The 14,181-nt window shown below is 41.0% G+C and overlaps 1 protein-coding gene across 3 annotated transcripts in view; it reads left to right on the plus strand.

Moving 5' to 3' along the window:
• The window catches only part of top2b (DNA topoisomerase II beta), a 132,126-nt gene that overhangs the window by 116,606 nt on the left and 1,339 nt on the right, over positions 1 to 14,181 (plus strand). For all 3 annotated transcript variants that reach the window (XM_061882614.1, XM_061882616.1, XM_061882615.1), the window contains exons 32-35: positions 2,730 to 2,809; positions 8,311 to 8,400; positions 9,753 to 9,866; positions 9,938 to 10,032. In XM_061882614.1, the coding sequence (XP_061738598.1) occupies positions 2,730 to 2,809; positions 8,311 to 8,400; positions 9,753 to 9,866; positions 9,938 to 10,032 (379 nt within the window). The remainder of the gene's footprint in view (positions 1 to 2,729; positions 2,810 to 8,310; positions 8,401 to 9,752; positions 9,867 to 9,937; positions 10,033 to 14,181) is intronic.

A 14,181-nucleotide genomic window follows, 5' to 3' on the forward strand; every position in this document is an offset into this window, starting at 1 on the left:
TAAAATAAACAAAGTGCCCTTTTGTGCATGATGTCACTAAGATGACATATCAAAACAACACTCAGTTAAAGTGCACTTTTTGTACAGAACACCACTACAATAGTTTAAAATAAACAAAGTGCACTTTTGTGCATGATGTCACTACGATGACATATCAAAACAACACTCAATTAAAGTGCACTTTTTGTACAAAACGTCACTACAATAGTTTAAAATAAACAAAGTGCACTTTTGTGCATGATGTCACTAAGATGACATATCAAAACAACACTCAGTTAAAGTGCACTTTTTGTACTGAATGCCACTACAATAGTTTAAAATAAACAAAGTGCACTTTTGTGCATGATGTCACTAAGATGACATGTCAAAACACTCAATTAAAGTTCACTTTTTGTACAGAATGCCACTACAATAGTTTAAAATAAACAAAGTGCACTTTTGTGCATGATGTCACTAAGATGACGTATCAAAACAACACTCAATTAAAGTGCACTTTTTGTACAGATTGCCACTACAATAGTTTAAAGCAAATAAAGTGCACTTTTGTGCATGATGTCACACAAGATATTTCAAATAACTGTCAAATAAAAATGAGCTGCATAATAGGAACTCAAATAGGATACGTCCTTCGGGGTGTGGTAGATATTTTTTCATACGGTGTTAATGTGGAAATGGTTGCTTCGGCATTTTGTCGGTGTGGCACCGAACAGAGATGTTGACATGCGGAGTAAGCGCTCTTCATTCTCTAGCAGGTGACTTTTCAAATGATGCTACATATTAATAGCAATGCTACTTTTTGTAGCAACGCTTTTGCCGAAAACTCGACATATTACAGTTGTCTGTTGAACGTCTTCCCGCTTGAAGCCAAACCACCGCCAGACGATGGACCCCCTGCTGTTTTTCTTGTTCTTCATTTGTTACCAGATTCGCACCTTCTTTCTCTCGTATTACCACTCGCACCGCACCGCACCGCTAGCATCACAGCTATCGTTACCCAGGCCGCTACCTCTTTGCTTGGGGAGAGCGTATGACGTTGCACGGGCAACAGTATGTGAGAAGGTGCGCTTGTTTTATGTCTCCGTGAGAAGGAGAGACAAGAAAGAGTGAGAAGAGCCTGTAGTGCAGGGGTGCCCATTACATCGATCGCGAGCTACCAGTCGACCGCGGGGGGTGTGTCAGTCGATCTCCAGCCAGGCTTTTAAAAAAATAGACCTAAAAATGAGTGATCATCAATCTTCACCAAGACGTCACTTAAATGACATTCACGGTACCGGAGGGTCTTGTGAGATGACGCTGGCTGCTGCAAGATCATTATTATGAAAATATGACCGAGAGGAAGGCGAGAAACACTTTTTATTTCAACAGACTCTCGCGCCGTACCTTCCGTCAAAACTCTAAAGGCCGACTGTACATTTCCTATCTTCACAATAAAAGCCCTGCTTCATGCTGCCTGCGCTAACTAAATACAGAGTCTCGGAAAACTGGCGTGCACAAGCGATCCCTCAGAAAGCTGGCGTGCACATCACTTGTGCACGCCAGCTTTCCGAGACTCTTATTTTGTTAGCGCAGGCAGCATGAAGCAGGGCTTTTATTGTGAAGATAGGAAATGTGCAGTCGGCCTTTAGAGTTTTGACGGAAGGGACGGCGCGAAAGTCTGTTGAAATAAAAAGTGTTTCTCGCCTTCCTCTCTGTCATTTTTTCATAATAATGAACTGGCAGCAGCCAGCGTCATCTCACAAGACCCTCGGGTGCCGTGAATGTCAATCAAGCAAGCTACGGAATTTGCCGCCAATGTTTTTCTTGTAAAGTGTATGGAAGCTGGATGAATTAGATGCCAAAAACCAACCACTTTCATGTGGTATTGTACAGAAAGGACAACTTTTTTTCTCCTCCATTTGAAAATGTGGGCGTTATCATCATTACTGTCTGATTCCAATCAATGCAAGTCATCAGAATCAGGTAATACACCAACTTATATTCTTGTCTTTGTGAAAGAAAGACATCTATATGTGTTACACATGCTTGTATTATCATTAAACACATTTAACTTGTTTACAAAAATGTCTCTTTCATAAATAAATAAATATAAATGATATATATAAATGAGGTAGATCCCCTCGAGTTGGTCAATTGAAAAGTAGCTCGCCTGCAGAAAAAGTGTGGGCACCCTTGCTGTAGTGTAATGCCTGCAGCTAAAAGCAACTGCGTGAGAAGGTACACTCCAATATCACCATATAGTCATTTTCTATATCGCACAGAGACAAACCCGCGATATATCGATACATCGCCCAGCCCTACAGCAAAGTCACATTTAATAATATAGGCTTTATAAAAATGTTTTATTGTGTTTAGTGAAGTGAATTATATTTTTCTGGAGTGACTCAAAGCACTTGACATTGAGAAAGCCATTAGCTCCATGTATGCCAATGTGGGTGAAGTGTCTTGCCCAAGGACACAATGGTAGTGACTTGGATGGCGGAAGCTGGATTTGAACCAGGAACCCTCAAGTTTCTGGTCGGCTGCTCTACCATGTGAGCCACGCCACCCCATTAGTTGCTTGCTCTATGATATTAGAGCTTGTATATGTTATTGTCAAAGAATCACATCGGGATGGGAGTGCAGGTCAAAAATGATGATGGTGAGTCACATGTTTCTTTCTCCATGGCCTTGCTAATGTTTTTAAAACAAATAGAACAATCCCAAACAATCAGAAATGTCGTGGTTTCCAGGTCTCAGTCAGGGGGAAACAAGAAGACGAGCACCACCTTCTCCTCTAAATGTGTCCTCTCTGAAGACAGCAATGACAGCGGTGAGTGCAAACTTTCTAACTTCCATCCATCCATTTCCTACCGCTTATTCCCTTTCGGGGTCGCGGGGGGCACTGGCGCCTATCTCGGCCTATCCCTCAATCTCCTGATGAACGAGGGAACCCCTCATGAAACAGTTCTGTAGAGATGAAGTAGTCTTGTGATTTTTCCCACACCTATATATATATATATATATATATATATATACACAAGAACCCCGTTTCCATATGAGTTAGGAAATTGTGTTAGATGTAAATATAAACAGAATACAATGATTTTCAAATCATTTTCAACCCATATTCAGTTGAATATGCAACAAAGACAACATATTTGATGTTCAAACTGATAAGCATTTTTTTTTGGCAAATAATCATTAACTTTAGAATTTGATGCCAGCAACACATGACAAAGCAGTTGGGAAAGGTGGCAATAAATACTGATAAAGTTGAGGAATGCTCATCAAACACTAATTTGGAACATCCCACAGGTGTGCAGGCTAATTGGGAACAGGTGGGTGCCATGATTGGGTATAAAAACAGCTTCCATGAAATGCTCAGTCTTTCACAAGAAAGGATGGGGCGAGGTACACCCCTTTGTCCACAACTGCGTGAGCAAATAGTCAAACAGTTCAAAGGCCTACTGAAAGCCACTACTAGCGACCACACAGTCTGATAGTTTATATATCAATGATGAAATATTAACATTGCAACACATGCCAATACGGCCGCTTTAGTTTACTTAATTGCAATTTTAAATTTCCCGCGGAGTGTCCTGTTGAAAACGTCGCGGAATGATGACGCGTGTTTGTGACGTTATTGGTTGGAGGGGACATATTAGCCCAGCACCACTTACGGCTAAAAGTCGTCTCTTTTCATCGCGCAATTACACAGTATTTTGGACATCTGTGTTGCTGAATCTTTTGCAATTTGTTCAATTAATAATGGAGACGTCAAAGAAGAATGCTGTTGATGGAAAGCGTTGGATTGCAGCTGCCTTTAGCACCGAAACACAGCCGGTCAAGCGAACATGTTTCTCTACGTCAACCAGAACATTTTTGGATGGGAAATTTGTGATATTAAGTCGGTTCTTACCGGAGACTTGAGTGGAATATGCGACCTCATCCTGCAGCTCAAAAAGGCAGCTGTGATCTTGGCTCCTCTCAGAGACACTGGCGTTCACCGCAACAATCCGACTTTCAGGTATGACTATAATCTCAAAAAAATACTATTAACACAATAAGCAGATAAGGGATTTTCCAGAATTATCCTAGTAAATGTGTCTAATTACATCTGAAACTCTCCCACTGCCGCCGCCTGGAGCCGTCCCCTTTTATTATTTTCTTTTTTTACATTTTTTTTTAAATGAGTGCTTCACTCTAACTTTCTTCATCCACGAATCTTTCATCCTCGCTCAAATTAATGGGGAAATCATTGCTTTCTCGGTCCGAATTGCTCTTACTGCTGGTGACTCATATTGTAAAATATTTGAGGATGTGAGGAGCCCTCACAACGGTGACGTCACGTGCACATCGTCTGCTACTTCCGGTACAGGCAAGGCTTTTTTATTAGCGACCAAAATTTGCAAACTTTATCGTCGATGTTCTCTACTAAATCCTTTCAGCAAAAATATGGCAATATCGCAAAATGATCAAGTATGACACATAGAATGGACCTGCTATCCCCGTTTTCATAAGAACATCTCATTTCAGTAGGCCTTTAAGAATCATATTTCTCAAAGCTCAATTGCAAGAAATTTAGGGATTTCAACATCTATAGTCCATATCATCAAAAGGTTCAGAGAATCTGGAGAAATCCCTCCACGTAAGCGGCATGGCTTATGTGAAGCTCTACATAAAACAAGAATGGGATATAATTCCACTTTCAAAGCTTCAACAATTAGTTTCATCCGTTCCCAAACGTTTATTGAGTGTTGTTAAAAGAAAAGGTGATGTAACACAATGGTGAACATGCCCTTTCCCAACTACTTTGGCACGTGTTGCAGCCATTAAATTGTAATTATTATTTGCAAAAAAAAAATAAAGTTTATGAGTTTGAACATCAAATATCTTGTCTTTGTAGTGCATTGAATTGAATATGGGTTGAAAAGGATTTGCAAATCATTGTATTCTGTTTATATTTACATCTAACACAATTTCCCAACTCATATGGAAACGGGGTTTGTGTGTATATATACAGTATGTATGTATGTATGTATGTATGTATGTATGTACGTACAACCCGGCCCCCGAGCAAATTGTTTTAACCCAATGTGGTCCCCGAGTCAAAAAGTTTGGGGCCCCCGCCTTAGATACACAAAATTAATAGATTAAATTGACATGAAGTCATTACAATGGGCAGGCTGATAAAAAAATAAATCAAGGGAGGACACTGTTACTGTGCTGCAAGTACGTGGGCTCGAAGAGTGTTAACTACTAGAGATGTAGGGATAAACTGTAATGGTTTTAATACTACCGTTTTAAAATGACGCAAAAACTGTGATTTGATACAGTCACTGTCCGACTGGCGCCAGCTCGCTTGCTTGAATGCTAACATCAAAACAAGATACATGAAGATCTTTTTCCCCATTAAGAAAGGACGTTATACAGTACAATTTACATAAATGCGTTTACATGTGTGATTAGGATACATTTTTACCTGCACCCTGCCTCCCGCTGGTTCCCACATCTACAAAGCAATTAGCTACCGGCTGCCACCTACTGATATGGAAGAGTATTACAGGGTTACTCTGCCCAGCTCCAGACAGCACCGACACTCAACAACAACACATTATTTGCAGACTAATTACTGGTTTGCAAAACATATATATTTTTAACCCGAATAGGTGAAATTAGGTCATCTCCCACGGCACACTAGGGTGCCCCGGCACAGTGGTTGACAAACACTGTATTCATTCTTTGTTACTGTGTGTGCCATATACGGTACCACTTTTCTCACACAAGAAACTGTTATTGGCTCTCAAGCTTTCCCGGCGAATCACTTCCTATATTTGTCCTCTTTCTGTGTTGTTAAATGTATGCAGGTGTGTGAAATGTTTGCAATTGTGTGAAATGTATGCAATTGTGTGAAATGTATGCAAGTGTGTGAAATGTATGCAAGTGTGTGAAATGTATGAAATTGTTTGAAATGTATGCAATTGTGTGAAATGTATGCAATTGTGTGAAATATATGTTATTGTTTAAATTGTATGCAATTGTGTGAAATGTATGCAAGTGTGTAAATTGTATGCAATTGTGTGAAATGTGTGCAAGTGTGTAAATTGTATGCAATTGTGTGAAATGTGTGCAATTGTGTGAAATTTATGCAAGTGTGTAAATTGTATGCAATTGTGTGAAATGTATGCAAGTGTGTAAATTGTATGCAATTGTGTAAAATGTGTGCAATTGTGTGAAATGTATGCAATTGTGTAAATTGTATGCAATTTTGTTAAATGTATGCATTTGTGTGAAATGTGTGCAATTGTGTGAAATGTGTGCAAGTGTGTGAAATGTATGCAAGTGTGTGAAATGTATGCAAGTGTGTGAAATGTATGAAATTGTGTGAAATGTATGCAATTGTGTGAAATGTATGCAGGTGTATGAAATGTATGCAGGTGTATGAAATGTATGCAGGTGTGTAAATTGTATGGAGTTGTGTAAAATGTGTGCAATTGTGTGAAATGTATGCATTTGTGTGAAATGTATGCATTTGTGTGAAATGTATGCAGGTGTGTAAATTGTATGCAATTGTGTAAAATGTGTGCAATTGTGTGAGATGTATGCATTTGTGTGTAATGTATTTAATTGTGTAAATTGTATGCAATTTTGTTAAATGTATGCATTTGTGTGAAATGTGTGCAATTGTGTGAAATGTATGCAATTGTGTGAAATGTATGCAAGTGTGTGAAATGTATGCAAGTGTGTGAAATTTATGAAATTGTTTGAAATGTATGCAATTGTGTGAAATGTATGCAGCTGTATGAAATGTATGCAGGTGTATGAAATGTATGCAGGTGTGTAAATTGTATGGAATTGTGTAAAATGTGTGCAATTGTGTGAAATGTATGCATTTGTGTGAAATGTATGCATTTGTGTGAAATGTATGCATTTGTGTGAAATGTATGCAGGTGTGTAAATTGTATGCAATTGTGTAAAATGTGTGCAATTGTGTGAGATGTATGCATTTGTGTGTAATGTATTTAATTGTGTAAATTGTATGCAATTTTGTTAAATGTATGCATTTGTGTGAAATGTGTGCAATTGTGTGAAATGTATGCACTTGTAACGTATGCAATTGTGTGAAATGTATGCAGGTGTATGAAATGTATGCAATTGTGTGAAATGTATGCAGGTGTATGAAATGTATGCAGGTGTGTAAATTGTATGGAATTGTGTAAAATGTGTGCAATTGTGTGAAATGTATGCATTTGTGTGAAATGTATGCATTTGTGTGAAATGTATGCTTTTGTGTGAAATGTATGCAGGTGTGTAAATTGTATTCAATTGTGTAAAATGTGCGCAGTTGTGTGAAATGTATGCATTTGTGTGAAATGTATGCAGGTGTGTAAATTGTATGGAATTGTGTAAAATGTGTGCAATCGTGTGAAATGTATGCATTTGTGTGAAATGTATGCAGCTGTGTAAATTGTATTCAATTGTGTAAAATGTGCGCAGTTGTGTGAAATGTATGCATTTATGTGAAATGTAGGCAATTGTGTGAAATGTATGCAGGTGTGTGAAATGTATGCATTTGTGTGAAATGTATGCATTTGTGTGAAATGTATGCATTTGTGTGAAATGTATGCTTTTGTGTGAAATGTATGCAGGTGTGTAAATTGTATTCAATTGTGTAAAATGTGCGCAGTTGTGTGAAATGTATGCATTTGTGTGAAATGTATGCAGGTGTGTAAATTGTATGGAATTGTGTAAAATGTGTGCAATCGTGTGAAATGTATGCATTTGTGTGAAATGTATGCAGCTGTGTAAATTGTATTCAATTGTGTAAAATGTGCGCAGTTGTGTGAAATGTATGCATTTATGTGAAATGTAGGCAATTGTGTGAAATGTATGCAGGTGTGTGAAATGTATGCATTTGTGTGAAATGTATGCATTTGTGTGAAATGTATGCAATTGTGTGAAATGTATGCATTTGTGTGAAATGTATGCAATTGTGTGAAATGTATGCAATTGTGTGAAATGTATGCATTTGTGTGAAATGTATGCAATTGTGTGAAATGTATGCAGGTGTGTAAATTGTATGCAATTGTGTAAAATGTGCGCAATTGTGTAAAATGTGCGCAGTTGTGTGAAATGTATGCATTTATGTGAAATGTAGGCAATTGTGTGAAATGTATGCAATTGTGGCGCATCCCCACAGCGCTCCACAGGGCATGTCTATATGGCAAACACTCTTCATTTCAAAATAAAAGCACAATGAGGAGTTCCAGCATCGCTTCCCTGCTGTGTCAAACAGACACCTAACAAGCCTTGTGTTTTTTGTGTTTGCAGTCATGTCCAAATCTGACAGCGACGCCGAGCCACCTTTCTCCACCTTTTCAAGTAGCTCTGCGTTTGACAGTCCATCACTGGGAAAGAAAGGTAATCATGTGTATGTCCACTAGAGGGCCTTGTGATACAAACAGCCGTGGCAATGAAAGGGAATGGACAAATATGTCCATACATAGGGACATATAGAGCTCAATAATGAGACAAAATATGAACTTCACACCATAAAACGATCGCAAACATGAATTGCAGATGAGACTAATATTTGTGGCAGGAAATCAACTGCAAACAAACACCATTTTTTCTCATGAGAGCAGCACAACACTCGTTATGTTACCGTATTTCCTTGAATTGCGCCTGCCTAGAAGTACTGAACTAGTTTCGCAAAATAATTAGCGCATGCTCAGGATTAACGCCGGGTCAAACTCGTTTCGCAAAATATAATTTTTATTAGCGCATGTATAGAATTTCCGCCGGGTCAAGCTCGTTCCTCCAAATATTTAGCATATGCCTAGAATTTCCGCCGGGTCAAACTCGTCACGTCACGAGTGACACTTCACCTGTCAACATTTTCAAAATGGAGGAGGCTGATTTCAATCATTTGAAATTGCATAAAGGGAAGAAGATTAAGAGCTATTCAGTAGGATTTAAGGTCCAAGCTATTGAATATGCTAAAAAGAACAGTAAGCAGCTATGTTTTATTAGTATACCGTAGCTGCGTGTGTCAAATATGAGTCATTAAATGACTCCCGCCTCCTGGTGATAGAGGGCGCTAGTGATCCTTCTTGCGACTACTCGGCTGCGGAAGAAGTGACAGCAAGCAGCAAGAGTGAGCAGCGATTGTTTATTTCCCTCTCGCTTGCACTTTTAACATGGAGGATTACATATCTAAAATAAAACATTTTTCTAAACTGGACTTTCAATCCAAGCCGGAGGTAATAAAGGAAGATCTCCATCGAGACAGAGAGACTTTTAAAACGGAAAAAAGATAAGGAAGACTTCTATAAACAAGTTATCGATGTTTTTGATCAGAAGGAGCTGCGCATGGACTTCATTTATCAGTAAAGGTAATAACGTTATTTTATTAAATGCGCTTTTCATGATGGTATCCTTACATCACACTCAAATTTAGAAGCGCAGACCTAAATTTACCGCATGCCTTTGGTAAGCGTCGGAGTAAGAAGAGGTTTTAAATTAATTAGCGCCCCGACGGCAATTCAAGGTAATACGGTAGTGATGCTTTGCCTCATTTGTGCATCCCTCAGCTGTAAATCTTTTCTTGAACTCTTCAAAAGACAAAAGGTAGAAGAGCAACACACAGCAGGGACAAGAAGAAGACAGATGACACACACGCACACATGTACATGACCAAAGAAAGACAAGAAGGAAGATGGCAGAACAATGTGTTGGAACAGTTCTTCGATGCATAATGTCCTACTTTGCAGCCAAGAAGTCATGTGATGCAGTTCCAAAAGAGAGGAAGCCCCCAACAGCAAAAGCAAAGAAAGCCGTGTGGGACTCGGATTCTGACTCCGGCTCCAAGAAAGTAGCTCTTAAAGGTGACGTCACATTGGTTCAGCACATGTTGGGACTTTGTGGCTCACCTGCTTGACTGATGGTTGACCAACAGGTCCAGGATCAGGTCGTGGGAGAAAGAGAATGGCTTCTGGTTCCGAGGATGACGAGTATAGTCCCGTGAAGAAAAACACAAAACCAGGAGGAAGGGTTCGTACTCCTTATTGAAAGTAACACTTTTTGGTGTGTGTGTGTGTGTGTGTGTGTGTGTGTGTGTGTGTGTGTGTGTGTGTGTGTGTGTGTGTGTGTGTGTGTACAGTGGGGCAAAAAAGTATTTAGTCAGCCAGCGATTGTGCAAGTTCTCCCACTTAAAATGATGACAGAGGTCTGTAATTTTCATCATAGGTACACTTCAACTGTGAGAGACAGAATGTGAAAGAAAAAATCCAGGAATTCACATTGATCGACTTTGTAGTTGTGTCATCGGATTTGCGGCCTTATGTTTTGGACACTCGGGTGAAGAGAGGGGCGGAGCTTTCTACCGATCACCACCTGGTGGTGAGTTGGCTGCGATGGTGGGGGAGGATGCCGGACAGACCTGGGAGGCCCAAACGCATTGTGAGGGTCTGCTGGGAACGTCTGGCAGAGGCTCCTGTCAGAGAGAGTTTCAATTCACACCTCCGGGAGAACTTTGAACATGTCACGAGGGAGGTGCGGGACATTGAGTCCGAGTGGACCATGTTCCGAACCTCTATTGTCGAGGCAGCTGATTGGAGCTGTGGCCGCAAGGTTGTTGGTGCCTGTCGGGGCGGCAATCCTAAAACCCCTTGGTGGACACCAGCGGTGAGGGATGCCGTCAAGCTGAAGAAGGAGTCCTATCGGGTTCTTTTGGCTCATAGGACTCCGGATGCAGTGGACGGGTACCGACGGGCCAAGCGGTGTGCAGCTTTAGCGGTCGCGGAGGCAAAAACTCGGACATGGGAAGAGTTCGGGGAAGCCATGGAAAACGACTTCCGGACGGCTTCGAAGCGATTCTGGACCACCATACGCCGCCTCAGGAAGGGGAAGCAGTGCACTATCAACACCGTGTATGGTGCGGATGGTGTTTTGCTGACTTCGACTGTGGATGTTGTGGATCGGTGGAGGGAATACTTCGAAGACCTCCTCAATCCCACCAACAAGTCTTCCTTTGAGGAAGCGGTGCCTGGGGAAGCTGCAGTGGACTCTCCTATTTCTGGGGCTGAGGTCGCTGAGGTAGTTAAAAAGCTCCTCGGCGGCAAGGCCCCGGGGGTGGATGAGATCCGCCCGGAGTTCCTTAAGGCTCTGGATGCTGTGGGGCTGTCTTGGTTGACAAGACTTTGCAGCATCGCGTAGACATCGGGGGCGGTACCTCTGGATTGGCAGACCGGGGTGGTGGTTCCTCTCTTTAAGAAGGGGGACCGGAGGGTGTGTTCCAACTATCGCGGGATCACACTCCTCAGCCTTCCCGGTAAGGTTTATTCAGGTGTACTGGAGAGGAGGCTTCGCCGGATAGTCGAACCTCGGATTCAGGAGGAACAGTGTGGTTTTCGTCCTGGTCGTGGAACTGTGGACCAGCTCTATACTCTCGGCAGGGTTCTTGAGGGTGCATGGGAGTTTGCCCAACCAGTCTACATGTGCTTTGTGGACTTGGAGAAGGCATTCGACCGTGTCCCTCGGGAAGTCCTGTGGGGAGTGCTCAGAGAGTGTGGGGTATCGGACTGTCTTATTGTGGCGGTCCGCTCCCTGTACGATCAGTGCCAGAGCTTGGTCCGCATTGCTGGCAGTAAGTCGGACACGTTTCCAGTGAGGGTTGGACTCGGCCAAGGCTGTCCTTTGTCACCGATTCTGTTCATAACTTTTATGGACAGAATTTCTAGGCGCAGCCAAGGCGTTGAGGGGATACGGTTTGGTAACCGCAGGATTAGGTCTCTGCTTTTTGCAGATGATGTGGTCCTGATGGCTTCATCTGACCGGGATCTTCAGCTCTCACTGGATCGGTTCGCAGCCGAGTGTGAAGCGACCGGAATGAGAATCAGCACCTCCAAGTCCGAGTCCATGGTTCTCGCCCGGGTTGGGGAGGAGACCCTGCCCCAAGTGGAGGAGTTCAAGTACCTAGGAGTCTTGTTCACAAGTGGGGGAAGAGTGGATGGTGAGATCGACAGGCGGATCGGTGCGGCGTCTTCAGTAATGCGGACGTTGTATCGATCCGTTGTGGTGAAGAAGGACCTGAGCCGGAAGGCAAAGCTCTCAATTTACCGGTCGATATACGTTCCCATCCTCACCTATGGTCATGAGCTTTGGGTCATGACCGAAAGGATAAGATCACGGGTACAAGCGGCCCAAATGAGTTTCCTCCGCCGTGTGGCGGGGCTCTCCCTTAGAGATAGGGTGAGAAGCTCTGCCATCCGGGAGGAACTCAAAGTAAAGCCGCTGCTCCTTCACATCGAGAGGAGCCAGATGAGGTGGTTCGGGCATCTGGTCAGGATGCCACCCGAACGCCTCCCTAGGGAGGTGTTTAGGGCACGTCCAGCTGGTAGGAGGCCACGGTGAAGACCCAGGACACGTTGGGAAGACTATGTCTCCCGGCTGGCCTGGGAACGCCTCTGGATCGCCCGGGAAGAGCTAGACGAAGTGGCTGGGGAGAGGGAAGTCTGGGCTTCCCTGCTTAGGCTGCTGCCCCCGCGACCCGACCTCGGATAAGCGGAAGATGATGGATGGATGGATGGATGAAAATTCCTACAATGTGAATTCCTGGATGTTTTTTCCACATTCTGTCTCTCACAGTTGAAGTGTACCTATGATGAAAATTACAGACCTCTGTCATCATTTTAAGTGGGAGAACTTGCACAATCGCTGGCTGACTAAATACTTTTTTCCCCCACTGTATATGTATACACATATACATATACACTTACATATATATTTATTTATATATACATATACATATACACTTACATACATACATATACAGTTACATATATATTTATTTATATATACATATACATATACACTTACATACATACATACATACATATACAGTTACATATATATTTATATACATATACTCTTACATACATATATGTATATATACACATACATACACATATATATATGTATATATGTGTGTGTGTGTGTATGTATGTATGTATGTATGTATGTATATGTATGTGTATATATATGTAAGTGTATATGTATGTGTGTATGGTAAATGGGTTGTACTTGTATAGCGCTTTTCTACCTTCAAGGTACTCAAAGCGCTTTGACACTACTTCCACATTCACCCATTCACACACACATTCACACACTGATGGCGGGAGCTGCCATGCAAGGCTCTAACCACAACCTATCAGGAGCAAGGGTGAAGTGTCTTGCTCAGGACACAACAGACGTGACAAGGTTGGTAGTAGGTGGGGATTGAACCAGGAACCCTCAGGTTGCTGGCACGGCCACTGTCCCAACTTCGCCATGCCGTCCCCACAGTGTATATATATATATATACATATATATGTATATGTATGTGTATATATATGTATATGGATATATGTATACATACATACATACATACATATATGTATATGGACATAGACGTATATGTATATATATATATAATGTCTCTATATATGTTGTGTGTATATGTATATACACAGATATATATGTACATACATACATACATACATATATATATATATACATACACATATATATATATATATATATATATATATATATATGTGTGCATGTAATATACACATGTATATGGATATATATGTATATAAGTGTGTATATATGTATGTGTATATTCTTATATATGTGTATATACACATGAGCATGTATATATACACGCCTATATATACATACGTGTATCTAAATACATGTATATTTGCAAGTACATACACGCGTATGTAGATACATGTACGTGTGTATGCATACATACACATACGTATGTATACATATTTATGTATTAGTATACATACGTACATGCATGTATACAGTATGTACATACATTTATGGATACTTCTGGAGGCATATGTATGTAGACGTACATACATATGTACTTATACATGTGTATGTTTATGTAAGTATATGCATATGTATACGCATACATATATTTACCTATGTCTACATTCATACATAATACACTTGTTAATACATTAGTGTATATACACATGTATATATGTACATTTATATATATATATGTGAGCATGAATATAAGAAGTAAGGTGAGGATGAATGTAAGAAGTAATGTGAGGGTGAATGTAAGAAGTAATGTGAGGGTGTATGTAAGAAGTAATGTGAGGGTGAATGTAAGAAGTAATATGAGGGTGAATGTAAGAAGTA

This window comes from Nerophis ophidion, linkage group LG21, assembly GCF_033978795.1.
Source record: "Nerophis ophidion isolate RoL-2023_Sa linkage group LG21, RoL_Noph_v1.0, whole genome shotgun sequence".
NCBI lineage: Eukaryota > Metazoa > Chordata > Actinopteri > Syngnathiformes > Syngnathidae > Nerophis > Nerophis ophidion.